We start from the raw sequence: 22,196 nt of genomic DNA, 5'->3' as shown, positions 1-22,196 counted from the left end.
TCAATCGTCATCAGACAAAATTGCAACTTTCAGTGGGGAAAATATCAAGGTCACTCTTCGAAAAATAGGACAAAAGGTCACGTGATCAAAATTTTCAAAAATTGAAAATCCGAGATAGCCAAAATGTTTGTTGGTTGATTGTGAGTTGAACCATGTTGAGTTTTTATAGTAAAAAACCAATAGATTCTGAGTTATAGGCCGCCAAACATAGGGCTGCAGCGCGAACTCCAAGAATTGCCCGAGGCTATATCTCGGAAACCGTTGTTCGAAGAAAAAAATCCTTCCCACAGCTGGCTTCCCCGCCCATCACAACCCCTTACACCAGTTTTCAACGAAGAATAAAATATGAGGGTGCAAATTTAATTTTCTATTTGTCGATTTGTCGTGGAACGCCCCACTTGTCTACTCAATCTCTGCAGATTTCGGTAAATTCCAACTTCCAAGCTCTGCTTAATCTACATTCTGAATACCATAAAACTAAATGTTTTGTTCTTAAGTTTTCCCCCAACAGAAGGAAAAGGCAGAAGTCAATGTAAATGTAATGTCAATGTCAATGTAATTCCCCCAACAGAAGTCAATGTAAGTACTATGTATGAGCATATGCTCGACTCTCCCCAGAGTAGAATTACAATTACAAAACAATTACAATTGCGCTTGCAATTACAATTACGTGAATAATTACTCTCTGCTAGTATAAAACAACACAAATCCAGCTTTAAACAGTCTTAAGCTCAGTAAACAAAAAAAGCTAACACAAATCAAAGATTGCCAAGACACACGGTTCCCAAAAACTTGAAACAATAAACACTAGTAACTGTTTTATTTTCATTTCACCCAGAAATGATAAAATGTTTGCCTGTAATCCTAAAAAAGCAATGTTGCGTTACTGAGCTAAAAGGCACTTTGTCGTCTGCCGATAACTACTTAGTCATACATAGAATAAAGTAACTGCCACCGATTACAATGTGCTTCACGGTGAAAATAAAAAATCGCCGAAAAAAATCTGAATATACCCAACACCATAACCCAACTTCGAAGAGCTCTAACTTGATCTTTTGTCTCGTACTTTATCAGGACTGATAATGCAGACAGCCGTTAGCTTTCGCTGAAGGTGCTGTACCCGACTGGGGTGCCCACGGCCGTCACTAGCGTGTACTCCTCGTCCTTGTCCTCGAACAGCTCCTCGATCTGCTGCAGGCTCAGGCCGCGCGTCTCCGGCACGGCGGCCGCCACCAGCAGCAGGATGGCGCCCGTGACGCCCGCGTGCGCCGCGAACACACCGCCGATGCCCAGCGCCGCCAGCAACGGCGGGAACACCTGCACACCGATCAGCGAGGTTATGTTGTAGAAGAGCACCAGCGCCGCGCCGCCGGCGTCGCTCAGACGCGCCGGCACGATCTCGCCGATGACGCACCACGGCACCGGGCCAACGCCCATGCAGAAGAACGAGATGGCCAGGATGAGCGCCAGCAGCGGCATGTGCGTGAACTGAGCCAGCGACGGGATGTAGAAGTAGGCGGCCAGCGCGAGGTAGCTGGCCGTCATGCCGGCCGCCGAGAAGAGCAGCAGCACGCGCCGGCCCAGTCGGTCGATGAGGACGGAGACCAGGCCGACGGCCACGATGCGGATGACGCAGAGAAGCACGCTGACCACGGTGGCGTCCAGCGTCGACCCGAGTGTGCGCAGAAACACGAGTGAGTAGCTGAGCACGGCCATGTAGCCGCAGAAGGCGACGCCGAGCAGCAGCGCCGCCGACAGCAGCAGCGGACGGTAGTGGCGCGGCTGTTTCACCAGCGTCCACGTCGACTTGTGGGACACGCCCTCTTCTGTGGTGGTCGGCGCCAGGTCTGGAAGTGGCACTCCGAAGAACTTAGCAGCCTTTTTGGCCTCTCGGAGCCGACCAGTGCGCAGCAGGTACACGGGATCTGACGGAACGATCAGGAGCGCCACGGCCGTGGGCAGGGCAAACAGTGCCGCACTGATGATCGCCGCCCACCACCAGGGGAAGTAGACTCCGAGAACCAGGCTCAGGATGACGTACACCATGTAGACGATGTCGGGCAGCAGCGCCAGGAAGCCCCGGTACTGCGGCGAGGCCACGGCGCTGATGTAGAACACGTGCAGCACGAAGGCCGGTCCGGAGAATAGGCCCACTATCAGGCGTCCGATGAGCAGTGTGTTGTAGCACTTGGCGAAGGCCGTGACGATGAAGCCGGCCACGGCGGGCACGCAGCACCAGAGCATGGTGTTGCGCGCTCCGAACCGCTTCGACAGCTTCCCGGCCACCGCCGAGCCGGCCACCGTACCGATGTAGTTGGAGGTCACTGTGAAAAAGACAGCAAGTTGTTATTTTCTGCATAGGAGCAGCCGACCCTCATAAGCCCTTAGTTTTGGAATTGCTTTTGAAGCCATCACAGCAATAAACAAAAGTGCTCGAAAGTAAAAGGCATCTCGAACAAAGCTCGCGAAAATTAAGGGCAATGTGTGTCTTTAATTAAGAAGTGCTTTCACGTAGTTCAAGCCACAAACTAACCTATCCATACTTGTTGATCTTCAGTTAGGACAAATCCTCCGATTCCACGAGACAGCTGGTCCACGCAGAGACTGCCAACTCCAATGCCGACGGCCCAACCTCCGACGGCCATCGAGGCTCCCAAAGTGGCCAGAAACTGTGAAAAAAGACAGACAGATCAGTCCTGGAAAAGCATCTGCGTCGCTTAGAAAAGGCGACCGTGGTATTGACATTGATATTGATATTGTTGCCGCATCAAAATTGACCTTACGGTTCTCAAGATATTGACGGGGACAACGGCCCCCAAGAGCTAGCGTATATTCCGCAGAGTTGACCAGTAACAGGGCTCATTGGGCAAGAACTTCACGGAAAACCAGCGTGTGCAACGCTACAAATGCAACGACTGATATCTGGTGTTAACAACGACTGTTATCTGGTGTTATCTCGGTCCTCCTCTCTGTGCTGCCCCGGAGCATGCGCATGTCCCACTTTCACAAGTGGGTCCAGGGCTTGAACGCCCCGAGACATGCCTATTTTTTTTTTATAGTTGCTGCGATGTTAAAAAAATACCGCTACTGTTGTCCGTTTGCGATAAAATCCTGTGCCAATGCTGTGTGCTTGGTTCTGTTCCCGGTGAAATATATGTCTTTAGTCTGGTGTTAATGTTTCGGGTCAAATGATAGGTCAGGTCAAGGGTCTTAATGCAAGAGTTGTGGAATATTACGGATGGCTGACGATTATAACTACATCCATGACGATGGGGTTCTTGTAGCATGTCATTACAAATAACATTTCACTCGGAGTCTAATTGCTGGGCCTTTTCCAACCCATTTACCCGCGCATGACTGGGGGAGGGGGTTCTACAGAGCCCCCTCCCGTTTTTCGGCAATATCTTCCAAACCATTTAACGTATATCAACACGACAGTTGTGGTACCTTCAGTTGCATCAACTTGACACCTTGTGTCCGAATTTCAACTTTTTAGCTGCCATAGGTGGGCCGAAAATGACGTCAGAGTGACGAAATGTCTCCCGAAATATTGAACTACAGCAATCGCTCTGAAGAGATCAGTTTTTGAGCTAGATCTAACTTCTTTGCATGAATGGACTTAAATTAAAAATATACAATTGCAAAAATATATATTCTGATTTTTTCAAAACGTTTTTGACGTTTCAAAAAAAAACTGAAATAGGTATATGTAATAGACCACCCATCGATGACTTTCTCTGGAAAGTTTTATCCCAATACCTTCAAAAATGGCGCTAAGTTATACGCAATTTAGTAAAAATTTCGCAAATGGATAATTTTCTTATCCATTTTGCAGTACGCTTTTGACACCATACAGCAATATAAGCAGCACCATCGTGTTCCTTAGCTCAACTTGCATCTGATAAACACATTTTATGTTGAAAAAAAAAATAATTTTCAAAATTTGACCTTTTTGACTTGAAAGTGACCTGACCTCATGGGAAGATTCGGCTGAAATTGAACTCAAATGACATGGACGACATTGTTTTCGAAATCCTTAAGTAAAATGGGTCATAAAACATGCGTCACCTGACAGATACATGATACACAATTTTCGTAACCTAATTAGGATGACCTGGCCTTGACCTTATAAATTCGAAGTACAAGTTCGGTACCCCCAGGGTCATTTTTTATTATTTCGCCACCACATCACACATGCACCCACACACAGTAACAAGAAGGACAATGCACATCACAATGGCACCCAGCAACATCTCTCATAAAACATATACACTCATTAACATATACCTTGTGGCCCGCCTGGCCAGGCCGGGACGGTGACACACGTCAAAACCGTCCCGGCCCCGGGGGGGGGGGTCTCTAGGCCCCCCTATGCCCCCCGGCCGGGGAGAGCTATAGGGTACATGCCTAAGATACACCCCCAGGGTATCTTAGGCATATATCAAGGAGTGCGTAAACCAAAAATGAGCCTGATCGGACTTGTTAGCCGGCGGCCAGAGCCTAAATTGTGAAGAAGCCAAAATGCTGATAGTTTTTACTTTGACTTGACCTATGACGTCATCAGTGACCTCGAGGTCAATAAAATTAGGTTCGTCTCGACAGTTTTCCAGGGCTATCAGACGCCGTTTGAATTTTGACGATCGGCCCAGTAACTATGCTTCGGAAACAGGAGGGGGGCTCTCTAGAGCCTCCCCCCCCTCAGTCACTAGCGTTATGGAAAATACCCCAGTATGAGTAATGCGCGGGTTAACTGAGTTTAGTCAAAAGCTGAGTCAGAAGTTGATTTGAGTCTAAATCCAGAAAAAAACTCAGATGAACTCAACCGACTTTAGCGAAGTTTGATAGGATGACGGCTTAAGGTTAACAATACAAAACGCATGCATCTGACCTATAAAGTCATGAACGCTTAACTGAAAACCAATGCTAAAAAATATTAGTCATGAAGATTTACTGTGAATTCTATTGTATTTCCATTGCTCAGAAGATGATCCTCCAATAAAGATCGATTAGGGGACAACATAGCCCTTTTCCGGTAAGTCAGGCTACAGATAAAAGGCAGGCTTGTAAGATGCTTTTGAAGCTTTCGACACTGTATTGTTCTTGATATCTGGATGATTGATTGGTCAAAATAGTTTTACGCTGTCATAAAAGGCTAGAATAACAAGACACATTTTTTAAAAGAACGGACGAGCAAAATGTAGCGCCATGCGTTTCTATAAGCTAGCGTTATCCGAAACATGCCATTTATGTACGGAGATATTTGTTGAAATCTACAGGTAACTGACAGACACGGTGTTTGAATCAGGTGACACCAGCCACCCATATTTTCCCATATTTGGTTTAACCAGAAATATTTGTGTCAGAAGATCGGGAGAACTGTACGTGCACGTATCTCACCTGTGCCCATAGCCGGGGCCTGAGTTCTCCGCCGCCGCTCCCATGCGCCCCCGCACCTCCACTGGAATGAGCCATGACTTTTGACGAGGATCCAGTTCGGCAAGAGGTCAATCACTTTGTGTTCACTCAATACTGTCCGTAATCGGGAGGTCCTTTCCACGGTGGTGACCTGATACGCTCTGACACGAAACGGCAGAGCGACATTGGTCCGGCAGACAGATGTCTAGCAAATGACTGCTTCCTAGGGTTACGCGTCTGCTTATAAACGTCGGCGGGCGTCGTCCAATGCGGTCAGCGCGAAGTGACGAGTTTCGACAGTCGTCGGACGGGCAGTGTTTAGACTAAGAGCCACGGGCAGGGTATGGTCGCCTATCCAGTTTGAGCTGCCGATGAGCTGCCATTAGGCGAGCTAACTAGTTAGCTAGTGGGAGGTGGAAGAGGATCATGTGAAACTCTGTTGCTGAGTGACAGATTTTCTGAGCAACACATGGCTGATGCAGCCTTGCATTTGAAGTCCTGTTGAGCTTCTTTGGAACTCGTGGGAAAAATTATTTTTGCCCAAACATATTTTTATTCTTATTCAGAGACTTCGTACTATTATTGATGAAAAATAAATGAAACATGCATTTAAATTTCATTTCTGGTATAAAAAGACATAAAAATTCTGACAGAGATGTGTTTTATGCCATGCTCACACGCGATCCAGGGTTTGTCTGATGGCATAAATTGCCTTTGTTCTAGAGCTGAATAATGCAGTAAGTCACATTTTTGCTTAACAGTGAAAATAGCAAATTACAGACGGTCTAATCCTTTTTATAGATGTTTTACACAATAGGTAATATGCAACAAATTTATGTTCAAATATAAAAGCATAGTCCTCTTATAAGCCCCATGGTTGCCGCTCAAATAATGAGCATAACTGTTTTACGTTTTTCCTAATGCGCCATATTCATCAATAAAAATTGAAATACTTATACAATATCCGAATTATCATCCTTTTATAAAGTGCAATCAACTGAAAATATCTGAATTATCCAGCGATATGTCAAACCACAAGACAAGGCGAGGAAAAATGTAACATTCATATAAAAACTTGTTCAAGTTGTTGTAGGCGAGCAATGGCATCTTTGAGCGTCATCATAAGTAGAAAAGTATGTATAAATAACCTTATGCTCATTCTTTGCACTTTTTTGTTGAAATTGAATAATTAAACAAAATCATTGATATATTTCGGCTTGCGCCATCTTCAGAATGTACAGAAACAATTGTCGACACAAACAAACAAAATTCGATTCCATCAATCAATAAATCGTGCAGCGCTTCAATCAGCTCCTTGATGAGAGAATAATTTCATATATACATGGCTCTCGAAATAACGATGCGCCGTCCATGATATCTACGATACATGTACAATATACAACACACAAGATCAATATACAATATACAAAATAACAACATAGAATCTGCATGAATCATCACATTGTTTGGCGCAGCCTAAATCAACGGCACAATCAGACAGTAGTTGTCACAATCAATTTGTGGATATGTACAATATAGTTATGTGGGGGTGTACGATGGACGCTGCAGAAGTGGCCAGGATGAAGTTTGGGTGTTCAAACATGGTTTTTGGTTCCTTATTTCCACTGATTCGGATATTTTTAAATCAGCGACGTCTTTACACACTCTTTCAATGGAGATTTTGAATGACGATGATGTGATTGTACATGATGGGTGTCTTTGGGTGACGTGATCCCCAAGAGGGGTGTTTTTTGCCTTGTTCTTAGCGTCACGAAAGTGTTCATTGAATCTGTCACGGATGCGCCTTTTTGTTTCGCCAATGTAAATAGTACTTTCATTGTCACAAAGATTACATGTAATTTTGTAGACGGCATTTTTGATGTGACAGCGGCCTGGGAGCCCTGCTTCGCATGTGGCACAGCGTTTGGCACCAGCAGGGCACGGGGGGCTTTCCAGCGCTGACCTCACGATCAAGATTTATCACCCAGAGCGTACGCAATATAGCGTATGTATTCAAGAACAACAAGACTGTAGAAAAGCGTCGCAAAAACTTCTGCAGACAACTTCTTAGCGAGTCGATCAAAGATGCCTTCCGAACTCAAGCTTTCAGACATCGAGAAGCAAGGCGTCTTGATCGGGAAGCAGCTTCACACGAGCATTACGACCTTACACGTCACCTAGCTAGACAGGTGTATGAAGACACCTCACGGACTTCAGCCAGCACTCATGGTAAGAAGTTTCTCACCTTGCGGCAAGAAATCAGCATCAGTGACACCTCCACTGTGAAACGAAGGACGAGCCCTGATCGAGAGAGAAGCGACGCCAGTGACCTCAACCGGACGGCGTACACCAACCAAAACGACGAAGATGGGACGATTGGAGCCGGCCACGAACGATCGACATCGAGAAGACCGACAAGAACCAGGAGCAAGAACTACAAGAACCAGAACCAGCGACGACCGCCAGAAGAAAACGACCGTCTGGTCAGCACTGACCTGCAAACGCCTCCGTCGACCTCACCAGTGGCCCCAGGAACCGAGGAGCTGTGGTTTGATTGCCGCAGTGACCCGATGCCACACCTGCATCCGACCTGCAGAGACACTACAGTAACATCTGCGCGTGATACCGTAACGCCTGGAGGTAAGAACTTCCCTCTGCAAAACTCCAACTCCACCCGTGATAACGTAAAACCAGCGATACTTGGCGAGATCACAAGCCTCTTGTCGACCTCCCCAGTAAACGGTTGTTCGAGTCTATTGCCCGGTGGCTGCGTGGGCACTGAACCTCTCGAAAAGTGGTATGATTGCTTGTCAGATGTGATACAGCTGCAGGCTGACCAAAGACTAGCCAGCGACTCAGGGGACGATACAAAAATGTGCGCCTTGCGTGTAGCCCCGGATGCTGACGGGGATATCTGGCATGACTGTCTTGGAGAAAGCGATTTCAATGATATCGACTGTGTGAATAGCACCCGTGACCAAACAGGACCCACCCGCAGAAAGTCTTATCCCTCCAGCACAGCCCCTGATCCATTCAGTAATCGCGATAAGTTTGTTAACATGACCGATAAGATGCTTCCCGACCAGCTGGTAGATTTGCTTAGCAAGGGCCCTAATTTCGCTCTCACACGATCAGTGAACAGGAAAGTGATCAAAGAAGTAGAGATCGGCCTTGAGAGGGGTGTTTTTGCCTTGCGTTGGAAAAAGCATATTGAAAAAAGAAAGTCAAACCTGCATCCTAGTGCCAACAGTTCTGAGTCAGATAACGGTACTGTAGCATCAAATACGGATCAGCAAGATGAAGGTGATTCAAATACCCCTGAACCAGACATCGACCTTGACCCAGACTTGACCCAGGGAGCAAAACACAAACTGAAATTGACACCAAAGTTTAGCGACACTGACACTCGGGCGGCACCTTTCGCTGACAGCAGCACAGAGAAGTCATTCAAAGTTCTCAAGCAAAAAGTCATGACCATCTACAAAAATCACAAAACTACATCAGAGCCCAACCATGGGCCTCATGACAGTAAAATGTTAAAACAGCTGGGCGAGGATCCAGATATCATAGTAAAACGTTCAGACAAGTGTAAGAGCCTGGTACTGCTATCAAAAAACGAATACTTACAAAAAGCAGAAAAAATAACCAAAGAATATGAAAGCGTGCCTAAAAATCCTACTACTAAATTGGAAGCTCAAACAAAAAGACTTATCAAAGATACGTTAGCAAACAAGGTACCCGACAAAGTCATCAAAAGCGTAATGCCCTCCGGAAGTCGTACAGCTGAGATCTATGGTCTCCCAAAAACACATAAGCCAGACGCACCACTCAGACCTATCGTCTCAGCATGCGGAGACCCCCTGGACAAGTTAGCATGGCTTCTGGAAAGGATAATTACGCAGCTACTGACCTTTGTGCCGGCCCATTTGACAAACACAGACGACTATCTAGACAGACTACGGACCCAGTTTCCCCAAGGACTGCCAAAAGATTGTATAGTGTTTTCAGTTGACGTGACCAACCTCTACGGAAATATTCCCACCCACGAGGCAATCACAGCTACCTTGAATCTTATGAACAGACACTTGGACGATATTGACACTTGTGGACTCACTGTAAAGGACATCGACTCCCTCCTTAGACATTGTCTCAGCAACAACTACATTCGATTTGGTCAAAAATACTTCAAACAGACAGAGGGAGTGGCGATGGGATCCAGGATCGCCCCACCGCTAGCCATTATGTTCATGGACGCAGTAGAATCGATGATACTCACCTCTCCAAATTCAAAGTATCAGCCTATGACGTACATGAGATATATCGACGACATTCTCGGTATTTGGACACACGGACCGGACAAACTAGACGAATACTTCCGATTCCTCAACAACTTTCACCCAGCCCTAAAGTTCACGATAGAGAGGACCGACCAAACTCCAAACAGATGCATACCATACCTTGACACCATGATCAGAGTGAAAGAAGACGGCTCTTACAGCACTGAGCTCTACATCAAACCTATGACAGCCCCCATCATCATTCACTACACGTCAGCACACCCGATGCAATGCAAACGCTCTGTACTACACTCTCAGCTTCTACGCGCCAAACGACTAGGTTCTGATAGACAAGCACAAGAACGGGGCATGGGACTCATGGAATCACTGTTCAGACACAATGGATACCCGAACAGACTCATTCAAAGCACTAAACACAAAATCATGTATCACAGACAAAGATCAAAAAGACGAAACACTAAGCAACGAGACACCGACACGACTTACATATCTCTCCCCTACATAGACGAGACCCTTGCACGACGAGTCAACGGGGTAGTGCGCTCATGTGGCGTACAGGCACGTATCGCGTGGACCAGTGGGAAAACGGTGGCCAAACACATCGTGAGGTCAGCGCTGGAAAGCCCCCCGTGCCCTGCTGGTGCCAAACGCTGTGCCACATGCGAAGCAGGGCTCCCAGGCCGCTGTCACATCAAAAATGCCGTCTACAAAATTACATGTAATCTTTGTGACAATGAAAGTACTATTTACATTGGCGAAACAAAAAGGCGCATCCGTGACAGATTCAATGAACACTTTCGTGACGCTAAGAACAAGGCAAAAAACACCCCTCTTGGGGATCACGTCACCCAAAGACACCCATCATGTACAATCACATCATCGTCATTCAAAATCTCCATTGAAAGAGTGTGTAAAGACGTCGCTGATTTAAAAATATCCGAATCAGTGGAAATAAGGAACCAAAAACCATGTTTGAACACCCAAACTTCATCCTGGCCACTTCTGCAGCGTCCATCGTACACCCCCACATAACTATATTGTACATATCCACAAATTGATTGTGACAACTACTGTCTGATTGTGCCGTTGATTTAGGCTGCGCCAAACAATGTGATGATTCATGCAGATTCTATGTTGTTATTTTGTATATTGTATATTGATCTTGTGTGTTGTATATTGTACATGTATCGTAGATATCATGGACGGCGCATCGTTATTTCGAGAGCCATGTATATATGAAATTATTCTCTCATCAAGGAGCTGATTGAAGCGCTGCACGATTTATTGATTGATGGAATCGAATTTTGTTTGTTTGTGTCGACAATTGTTTCTGTACATTCTGAAGATGGCGCAAGCCGAAATATATCAATGATTTTGTTTAATTATTCAATTTCAACAAAAAAGTGCAAAGAATGAGCATAAGGTTATTTATACATACTTTTCTTCATATAAAAATGTCGCTTAGGTATGGTTACACTCAAGTTTTTCGTGTCTCATCGTGCATTTTTATGCATTCCTCTTGATTCAAAATGTCCCATTTGCAGAACATAAGAAAAAATACGCTCACTAGGCAACTAGGCAGCAATACGTTTTATTTGTTGCGCATTATTTAAAGCATTCCCAAACTCACACAAAATTATCAGTACCTTTTTCAGTGGCCCTGTTCCAAAAGAAGCCTTGACAACCCGATCAACTGGGACCTGCGCCCGGTCTTTGCTGTCACTGGACTGAACCGGGTCCGACCGGTCCCTGGTTCTCATCACGGCTCGACAGTCGTCCCCACCATGGCCAGCAGGAGACGTACGGAGGTGACAGCGGAGAGGAGAGGAACCCTTAGATAATCCAGACGCGTCAATGTCAACAGACGACCACAAACCGTCGCTGCAGTTTGGAGGGTCGTGCGCTGCCGTGAACTGGCTTACGGTGTGTGGTCGACGCCCAACGGAGTTAAAAAGGAGTTCAGTAATGTGCGTCCGTCACCTGGCCCAACGACAAGTTGTTTCGTGAATCCTTTAGAAGGTATGTGTCAGTCTTGAAGACAGCTTCGAATGGTACGCACATCGTTCTGTTAGGGCCAAGTAAAGCTGCATATACCACGACACTGTGTATGTATTGTGCTTCCAGCGACCGAAGACCAAGCACGGACACGGCGACCCGCCGACTGACCCAGTCCGGTCACGGTCGCGCCCTTATATAACCACGGCACAGAGCGCATGCGCGGTGACCGCGCGGCGGTCAGGTGGTTCGCCGGCCGGACGGCCGGGCCGCCGACCCATCCTGTTCCACGGCCCCACACGGCCGGTCCGCGGTCACAATATCCCAACACTCCTCCCCCCATAAAAGAAACGTTTCCACTTGGTCAAGTAACAAAGAAACGCGACACACTACGCGACCGGAACGCGACCGGAAATACAAGCTGATTCAGACACTGGTGATGCGCATCGAGAGCATCCGAGGCCTAGGATTGAAAACGATCTGGGGGGAGCGACACTCTGCCAGACCTGGTCACATACGCGCCCCGCACAGATGTACCCCCATTCCCCACCTGATCTCGGGCCCGCCGGCAGAGGTAGTACAACGCCAGTGGATCCGGTCCAGTCTCCTCGGACCCCGTCTGCTTCCTGGGACGCGTTTCTGTGGCTGTGTCCGATGCGTCGTCCCTCCGGGTGCTTCCAGACGTTTCCTGTTTGTGGGACTCCCGTTCCACAGCTGGCTTTAGCTGGTTGAAGTGCAGAGCCTTTTCCTTGCCCTTGTCGTCACGGACGAGGTACGTTACTCCTCTCTCTCCTCCGAGGCGGCCGATGATGGTGCCCGGGCCTTTGTAGTACAGTCCCAGTTTCGGCTTCCCGCCGACCGAGACCCTATTATCCCGAATCCATACCCGGTCACCAGCCTCGAACCCTTTTCCGCTCGCGCGCTGGTTGAATCGGGTCGCAACCTCCGTAGCACTGGCCCGGGTTTTCCTGATAGTCGTCTGATAAGCCTCTGAAATGGCCTTTAGACGCTCTTCAAGGTAGCACCGGATATTTACCGCCCGATCCGGAGGGTTGATGACCGCATCGAGTGGCGTTTTCGGGTGGAATCCGTGCAGCAGAAAGAACGGGGAATATCCGGTGACGCTGTGCACAGAGGTGTTGTAGGCCATGCAGTACGCCTTGATGTCAGCGTCCCAGCTCGCTCCTTGAGGGTCAACGTATTTGGCGACCATGTCCTTGAGTGTTCTCATAAAACGCTCTACCATACCATCACTCTCAGGGTGATAGGGCGTTGTACGCGTTTTCTGGATGCCCAGTCGCTTGCACATGCACTGGAACAATGCAGACTCAAATTGGCCTCCTTGGTCCGAGTGAATCCTGTCTGGCACCCCCATGTCGTAAACCCAATCCAACAGCACCGTGGTTACGGTTTCGGCATCCTGCCGTCTGACTGGGTACACTCGGACGTATTTAGAAAAATAGTCCATGATGACTACTGCATATCGGTTGCCATTCTTCGACAGCGGCATCTCAGTGATGTCAATCGCAATTCTGCGGAATGGTTGACTCGTGACCTCCGTCACCAGAGGAGCCCGTTTCTTCGGTGCAGGGCGATGGCGCCGTTGGCAAAGGTCACACGTGCTGCAGTACCGACGGATGTCCGCGAACATGCCGGGCCAGAGGAAGCGCTGTCGCACTCTTTCCGTTGTTCGACTCCGTCCCAAGTGTGCGGACGTCGGATGGTCATGGGCGAGCGTCATGATTCTTGATCGCATCGAATCGGGGACCAGGGCCCGGAAGCCCCACTTCGTCCTCATGCCGAGAACGCCCTCCCGCACTTCGAGCTGCGTCCAGCTCCCACGCAGTAGCTCCCACTCGGCGACAGGGTGATCGGGCGGTGGTTCCCGACTGCCCAGACAGGCGTTCCGCATGACACTGAGGACCTCGTCCTCTTGTTGCGCCGTCTGCAACTCCGATTGTCCTGGTGCTTCGGTGATTAGGCGTCCCGCCTGGTCACCCTTCGCACTAGGTGGCGCAGTAGGCAGTGCGCAGACTTGGTCAAGTTCTGCTGCGCCTCGAGTCTTCCCCACACATTCCTCCTCTTCACCAGAAGCAGGTTCTTGGGCTCTTGTAGCTGCGGTATGCACGGGTGCTTGACCGGCTTCGGCGGGACAAGACTTGCTGCGCTTGCCCGTCCAGACATTGCCGTTGACTGGTCGCTGCCGGGACATCGCATCGGCATTGCCGTGATCACGGCCCGGCCGGACAACCACCCGGAACTGGTAAGAGCTCAGCTCGATGGCCCACCGGCCACGTCTTCCCGTCCCGTCCCGTTCCACATTGATGGACTCCGGTACACCCGTGAGTGGTTTGTGATCGGTCACGACTTCGAATTCTGCTCCAACTGTGTACTGGTTGAATCGCCGGATGGCGTGAACGATGGCCCAGAGTTCTTTATCATATGTTGGCCATCTGCGCTGTTGCATTGTCAGCACCTTACTGTCGTAGGCGATGACTCTCTCCGTGTCACCCACCCTCTCCGCGAGCACTGAACCGACTGCAGAGTCGGATGCATCCGTGTACAAGACGAATGTACCACGGAACGTAGGGAGGGCTAACACTGGAGGTGCAGTCAGCGCCTGCTTCAGACTCTCAAAAGCTGCTTCAGCTTCCGGCGTCCACGTCAGGTGGTCACCCACCACCTTGGCTTCCCTCAGCGGCTTCGTGAGATCCATGTATTGTGGGACAAAACGGCTGTAATATCCGCACAATCCGAGGAAGCTCTTCATGCCATCCTCCGTCTTCAGTGGAGCCCAGTCGAGTATCTTCTGGATGTTATGTGGGTCTGGTAGGAGTCCCTCCTTTGCGACCCGGTGACCGAGGAACGTAACTTCGCGCTTTGCGAGGCGGCACTTTTCTGGTTTGAGCTTCAGCTTCGCCGACCTCACTCGCTTGAAGACATCACGGAGCGTTGCGATGTGCTCGTCCTCGGATCTGCTTGCTATGATGATGTCATCAAGGTAGACTAAACAGCGTTTCGAGTCCAGACCTGCAAGCACCAGTTCCATGAGTCGCTGGAATGTGGCTCCAGCATTTTTGAGACCCATGGCCATCACCCTGAACTGATGGAGTCCTTTGCCCGTGGAGAACGCCGTCTTTTCTCGGTCCTCTGTGGCCAGCGGGACCTGCCAGTAACCGGTCGCCATGTCGAGCGTCGTGTACCACGTTGCCCCCGCTAGGGTATCCAACGCCTCGTCGACCCTCGGCAGAGGATGCGCACATCCGCGAGTTCGGCTGTTGATCGCGCGGAGATCGACGCAGAAGCGGAAACTACCATCTTTCTTTCTGGCCAGGACGACTGGGGAGCACCACGGACTTGTACTCTCTTCAATTATTCCATCTTTCATCATCTACGTCTTCTGCATCTCGACTTGCTCGCGGAGTTTAACTGGTACCCGCCGTGGTCTCTGCTTCACGGGAGCCTCCTCCCCTGTGTCGATGTGGTATTCGAGCGAATCTGTCTTGCCAATATCACCCGCATACTGACTGAAGATGTCTGCATATTCGCTGAGAATGGTTCTGAACTTCTCCTTTCCTTCCGCTGAGAAGTCAGATCCGTCCACATCAAGTACTTCTGTCACCGTCGTATTCTGACGCCTTTCTGTTCTGCAGCTCACATCATCAACGTCGTCATCATCACTGTCCCCAACGCCTCCGTCTGCAACCAGGCACAGCTTGTACTCGCAGTCCTTCTCGTTTGTGGCATCATAAAATGTCCCTAGGTCGCTGCCTCTGAGAACACGGACTTCTTCAGACCCAACATTTGTCAAAATGATCGAGACGCACCCGTCGTCGTCTGCAACGACCAGAGCCCTTGGAGTCAGGAGTCCCTCCCGCTCCGCTACGGTTGATGGCTCGAATATCCCGGCTGCACCCATTTCATCACTCTGCACGCCGTCCACTCTCTCCAGCTTACCAGCTACCACGCACTCTGACCGTGCTGGAATGACGACGTTCGACAGTAATCGCACTCCCGCACGTCTTGGTCGAACCTGCTCCCGGCTCGGCAGGGGAACGCTCATGGTTCCAATCTTGAATGAACCATCGTCGTCGTCAATGACCGTGCGATGCATGCACGTGAAGTCGCGACCTAGTATCACGTCGTACACGAGGTCGTCTGCCACGGTCACTACCGGGCATCGGAAGCTGACCCCATCAATGCATAATGAGAGGTTTTCCAACTCACCAACTATCTGGAGGGAGGTACCTCCCGCTCCGATAGCATTGCGCGCGCTCGGGCTGAGCCGGATTGTTCTTAGTGCTGGATTCCCCTCATAAAATCCTTTTCGCATCATGGTGAAGTCGGCACCAGTGTCCACCAGCGCCCATGTCGGAGCGCCGTGAATGACGACCCGAACGGCCGACGCCGTGAGTGGGGACGCTTTAGAGAGGACTGGGACCTGTCCCACGGCTCCAGTCCGGTTCAGTTTTCCTGATGCGCACCGGCGCCCCGCCGGGGATCAGCAGCTCTTGTCTCGGAGTGGCCTCCGCCAGTGCTGCCACCCTGGAAGTATTGGCACCCCGCCATCCAGTGGCCCTGCTGCCCACAACATAAGCAGAGCGGCAGCGCGCGCCCGTCCCTTGTCGACGGCAATGAAATGGGGCAGTGTCGCTTGAGGTGACCCAATTCTCCACAGCCGAAGCATCTGACGCTAGGTGAACCACGGCTACGCTCGGGGCAGTCTCGCTGAAAATGACCCGGCTGCTCGCAGCGGTAGCACCGGGGAAGTCGGCGAGACTTACTCGCATCAGTTGTCGTCTTCGGCGCCATTGTCATGGCCGATATCGACTCGTGTAGTCCGTGAATGTGATCTTCGATGGCTGTGAGCCGGTTGTTGTCCGTCACAGTCTTTTCTGCTTGACCCACGGTTGCTTCACCCCCGACCGGGCGGACCGCCCCGATGACGTCGATCTCATGATTTTGCACTGCCTTGATCGTCTTCCTCGTCTCCTCGAATTCTTTACTAACGCGTACCGCGTCAGTCAGTGTGGATACGTTTTGGCTGATTAACCTCTCTTGCAATTGCGTGTCACGGAGGCCACAGATGAATCGGCCGCACTGGAATCCCTCCATAGCGCTGTGATCGCTGGGCAGAGCCGGCTGGGCTAGCCCACTCAGCTCTCTGATCCTGGCTGAGAAGTCTTCAACAGACTCCGAAGGTGACTGGCAAACTCGGTTGAGTTCGGCATGAGCCTGCAACGTGCTTATTTGCCGACCGAACCGACTTTTCAGCGCTTCAACCACCCTGCCGTAGTCCTTCCGTGACTCTTCGGTGAGTGACGCGAATGTGTCCAGTGCGACTCCGTCCAAAAGACCCACCATAGCCGCCAGCCGGTCCCCGGCTTTCATGCTCGCCGTCTGAGCTTCGAATCGGCGGAACCATTTCTGCCACACTTCCCCCGCCTCTCCACTAAATTTCGAGGCTCTTGAAAGGAAAATGGTAGATAAATCCATAGTTTGTTATACTGAACTCTACTGGAGAGAACCTCTCATCACCCAAAGTCTCTACTCACCGGCTCCGTCCACTTTTCCACCGTGAGCTTGCGCAGGCCGTCACAGAACTCTCACAGCAATCTTCTTTCTTAAAAACTCATATGCAGCCCATTTACGTTATTGGTCCTACCGACCGCGCCAAAATATGTTAGGGCCAAGTAAAGCTGCATATACCACGACACTGTGTATTGTGCTTTCAGCGACCGAAGACCAAGCACGGACACGGCGACCCGCCGACTGACCCAGTACGGTCACGGTCGCGCCCTTATATAACCACGGCACAGAGCGCATGCGCGGTGACCGCGCGGCGGTCAGGTGGCTCGCCGGCCGGACGGCCGGGCCGCCGACCCATCCTGTTCCACGGCCCCACACGGCCGGTCCGCGGTCACAATATCCCAACAGTTCCTACTACATTTTGGAAAATGTTTATCTAGTAAACTGCCATTTGCCAGAAAGTGCATCGCCGATGTGGTGATGCGACATCTCACGAATCATGGCACCCATCTCTCGCGCCTAATGACTGGAATGCCGAAGCCAGACTGTGCTGCTGACTGGACACTGGACAGCGGCTGCTTCGAAAAATCGGCCGGAGGAGGTATCACCACACCTGCACTCGTTGGAACTGGTTCAAACTGTATGACGCGAGTGACAGCTTCTACGGGCGGTGGTAGGCAATGTCTCAGGGGAGGAAAATAGAACCGTGTGTGGAAGAGCAGCTTCTTCTGTTGACACTGAACATTCGTCGAATGGAAGGTTTTTCGTGAGCCAAAACGGCGAAGCACACTTTGAGGTAATAATACAGATAACTTGTGAACTGCCTGCGAAAAGGGGCACGTTGTTCACTGTGGTGGAGTGGCGCACACGCGCGACAAATCGACTCCTCTCTTGCCCGACTAACCGGGCAGTCGGGTCTTTTGCTGTCCTCATGCCCCGCGCGACAGTCGAGACTATCTGCCAAGGATCGTGGATGGGGATGCAGTATAGAACAGAGGGATTTAACCGCACACAGTTAGCCGAAGGTCCTATTACCGTGCAATGTGCATGAGTGATTTGGAATTGTGTTTGATCACACGCAATAAATTTTTATCTATTAATTATGTTAATTTGTGTGCCACCAATCAGCTTTGTTCTTATTATCGTAATTTGTTTCCGTCTTATCATAGCTTTTGGTATTTCAACCTTTTATCGAACCCCCTTAAAACGAATAACTAATTGAATAACCTGCATCACAAGAAGACAGCATTTGTACCGTAATCCTACCATCAAAATCAGCCGTAAGAAATAATTAAGGTGGCAAAAATTATTTAGCAAAATAAAAGAGAAAAGATGCAGGCTTCGGTTCAACAGTGACACGGATTGAGAAACTGTTAGTCACGGTGCAGCATTGAAGTTTCTCGTCAAACACAGAACGTAGCAGGCGACGTGTTTACAGCAATGGCAAAAGATTTCGTGATTTCGTAGATAGTTGACTCTCCGGTCTGTGAACCTCAACCTTGCTTCAAATTACAGTTTATTTGTGAAATTCGTGACAACTGTGATCAAATCCCAAAACACAAGCAAGTAAACAGCTGAGGTATCACTCGAAATGTCGCATGTGGTGTCCGCCTACCTTTATCACGCTGGTTGAAATTACGCAATAAACGATGCTGATGCTTTTTGCAAGTTCCACAGGGAATCGGTAAAACAATGCAGAACGACAGCATTCACGCAGACTCAGAAGAGTGACGGCATCTGTGAGAGGTATACAGTTATTCAGCTGATCGTGCTTTGCTGTCAGCAGTAGGGTCTGTTTAAGTTCCTTGCTTCCCTGATTCCTCTCCCTCCGTGTGACATGGTTGCTAACTACTCGTATTTAGTCAATCATACCAAAACTTTCCGAGTTTCGCTTCCAAAACGTTTTTGTATGTGTTCTATGCATTGCATATATTTATTTTCACTTGTGACACATAAACAAATCCAGAAACCACGCGTCATGACACAAAATGACATTCAGCGGATCTCAACAAAGGTGCAGGACATGCACGACAATAACAATATGTTACAAAAACGAGGATGATATGGGATGTATGCAAGGTGAGCATCACGTCAAAAATATCACGCAACAGGAAGCCACTATCATTTCACTTAAACAACCAGCTCATAAAATTCATCAAAGCAGGATTTACAAAATCGACAACGGCTCCCATACATCACAAATATAAAACACGGAAGGGTGAAACACCCTTCCCACAAACACTGTCTTTTGGATAGCAATATCAGCTAAAGGCCAAGGTATGTCTCGAAAGTTGCTAGCTTTCGCTAAAAGTGCTGTACCCGACTGGGGTGCCCACGGCCGTCACCAGCGTGTACTCCTCGTCCTTGTCCTCGAACAGCTCCTCGATCTGCTGCAGGCTCAGGCCGCGCGTCTCCGGCACGGCGGCCGCCACCAGCAGCAGGATGGCGCCCGTGACGCCCGCGTGCGCCGCGAACACACCGCCTATGCCCAGCGCCGCCAGCAACGGCGGGAACACCTGCACGCCGATCAGCGAGGTTATGTTGTAGAAGAGCACCAGCGCCGCGCCGCCGGCGTCGCTCAGACGCGCCGGCACGATCTCGCCGATGACGCACCACGGCACCGGGCCGACGCCCATGCAGAAGAACGAGATGGCCAGGATGAGCGCCAGCAGCGGCATGTGCGTGAACTGAGCCAGCGATGGGATGTAGAAGTAGGCGGCCAGCGCTAGGTAGCTGGCCGTCATGCCGGCAGCCGAGAAGAGCAGCAGCACGCGCCGGCCCAGTCGGTCGATGAGGACGGAGACCAGGCCGACGGCCACGATGCGGATGACGCAGAGAAGCACGCTGACCACGGTGGCGTCCAGCGTCGACCCGAGTGTGCGCAGAAACACGAGCGAGTAGCTGAGCACGGCCATGTAGCCGCAGAAGGCGACGCCGAGCAGCAGCGCCGCCGACAGCAGCAGCGGACGGTAGTAGCGCGGCTGCTTCACCAGCGTCCACGTCGACTTGTGGGACACGCCCTCTTCTGTGGTGGTCGGCGCCAGGTCTGGAAGTGGTACTCCGAAGAACTTAGCAGCCTTCTTGGCCTCGCTGAGCCGACCAGTGCGCAGCAGGTATACAGGATCTGACGGAGCTATCAGGAGTGCCACGGCCGTGGGTAGGGCGAACAGCGCTGCACTGATGATCGCCGCCCACCACCAGGGGAAGTAGACTCCGAGAACCAGGCTCAGGATGACGTACACCATGTAGACGATGTCGGGCAGCAGTGCCAGGAAGCCCCGGTACTGAGGCGAGGCCACGGCGCTGATGTAGAACACGTGCAGCACGAAGGCCGGTCCGGAGAAGAGGCCGACTATCAGGCGTCCGATGAGCAGTGTGTTGTAGCACTTGGCGAAGGCCGTGACGATGAAGCCGGCCACGGCGGGCACGCAGCACCAGAGCATGGTGTTGCGCGCTCCGAACCGCTTCGACAGCTTCCCGGCCACCGCCGAGCCGGCCACCGTACCGATGTAGTTCGACGTCACTGTGAAAACGAGACGGCGAGCGATATGTCAAATTCGGCAAAAGGTAAGCCACTTTTTTAAGTTTTGACGTAGCATCGAAACATTTGAATAGAAAAATCGTGGGAACTGCACTTATTGCAGAAAATTATAGAGTAATAATATTGCTGATAGGTTGACCGAACATAAGCGGCTCTGTTTGTATATAGTGTTAAGCAAAGTCGGCAGAATATTTCTCACGATGCACATAATATATTTATTAAATATTGAAATTGAATTCATTGAATTAATCTCTATATCACAAATGTAGTTCATCAATTTCAACCACGGTAACTCACCAATCCACACTTGCTGCTCCTCGGTGAGGACGAATCCTCCGATTCCCCGAGACAGCTGGTCCACGCAGAGACTGCCGATTCCGATGCCGACGGCCCACCCACCGACGGCCATCGAGGCTCCCAGAGTGGCCAAGAACTGTGGAAAACACAATCTGCTTAGACAAAAGGACACTAAATAAAGCGTAACCAATTGTTAAACGGGTGACGTTGAAGTATTCAGGGCTTTACATGAACAAAGATATATAATGTAGGTATAGTTGAGGGAAAACAGGAGCTGAAATGCAAAACAAACTACCACCGGAGTGAATAATAATAACAGTACAAGCAGGCAAAAGATGTGTACAATCTCAATGCGTATAAATGTCTCACCTGTGCCCAAAGTCGGGGTCTGATGGGAGCTCTGCTGCTTCCCTGCACCTCCTCCTCACGGACACGACCCATGACTCGCTACCGTCGTTTGCAGACTAGTGATCCTCTAAAAACAAAGGCCTCGGAGACGGTCCGGAGTGGGGTGCGACTCGTTCTCCCGCCGACTGATGACTGACGAATGGCCGCCATCTTCAGGCTCGCGACCGCTTATAAACGCCGGGGACCGTCGCCCTCCTCCGTCACTACCGGGGTGCTGAGATGGTCGGCCGATGTTTAGACTAAGATGCGGCAGAGGAGCGTGCCAATCTAGATTAAACTGGATGATACCCTAGCTCCCAGGACCTTAGGAATGAAACATTAAAAGACCATGTGTCGTTTTTGGTTATTTGACTTGCTTGATATATGATCACTACATTTTGCACGCTTGCAAGTAAAACTCGTCTGTTATTTTGGGGCCGTGCACGGTTTACATTGTGCATCCTCTTTTGTTAGACATTCATTGACCAAGTAAAATGATGGTAACTTAGTCTTGAGGCCAATTTTTAGGTCTGTGACTTTGCAATGCAAAGCCATGTTCATAGTCGTATTGCATGTGAGCAACGTCCTTTCTCATTGGGTTAACGCCCTGGCGATTTCGGTCACACATTTCATATGCTATGCTATACAGTACCTACTTTACAGTGTACATGAAGTACACTGTACACTACCTAAGGTAAATAATTATGGCAAGGTCCAGCTACGAATCACAAGGG

At 49.9% G+C, this 22,196-nt stretch overlaps 1 protein-coding gene across 3 annotated transcripts; it reads right to left on the bottom strand.

Annotated features, from left to right (window-relative positions):
• Positions 1-790: 790 nt before the first annotated feature.
• On the bottom strand, positions 791-21,631 carry LOC122382587 (facilitated trehalose transporter Tret1-like). 3 transcript variants are annotated; one of them, XM_043368121.1, is made up of 3 exons: positions 5,398-5,654; positions 2,534-2,669; positions 791-2,324 (listed from the first exon to the last, which is right to left on the bottom strand). In XM_043368121.1, the coding sequence occupies exons 1-3, from the start codon at positions 5,470-5,472 to the stop codon at positions 1,096-1,098; spliced, it is 1,440 nt and encodes a 479-aa protein (XP_043224056.1). In that variant the 5' UTR covers positions 5,473-5,654; the 3' UTR covers positions 791-1,095. The 3 variants fall into 3 exon arrangements, with proteins under 3 accessions (XP_043224056.1, XP_043224057.1, XP_043224058.1); XM_043368122.1 differs by lacking the exons at positions 2,534-2,669; positions 5,398-5,654 and adding exons at positions 21,076-21,211; positions 21,445-21,612 and having other exon boundaries at positions 812-2,324; XM_043368123.1 differs by lacking the exons at positions 791-2,324; positions 2,534-2,669; positions 5,398-5,654 and adding exons at positions 19,140-20,760; positions 21,076-21,211; positions 21,445-21,631.
• Between the last annotated feature and the right edge of the window lie 565 nt (positions 21,632-22,196).

Source organism: Amphibalanus amphitrite, unplaced genomic scaffold (assembly GCF_019059575.1).
Source record: "Amphibalanus amphitrite isolate SeventyFive unplaced genomic scaffold, NRLGWU_Aamphi_draft 000143F_arrow, whole genome shotgun sequence".
Taxonomy (NCBI): domain Eukaryota; kingdom Metazoa; phylum Arthropoda; class Thecostraca; order Balanomorpha; family Balanidae; genus Amphibalanus; species Amphibalanus amphitrite.
Note: the sequence above shows the minus strand (reverse complement) of the source record. Positions and strands in the feature narration are given on the sequence as shown.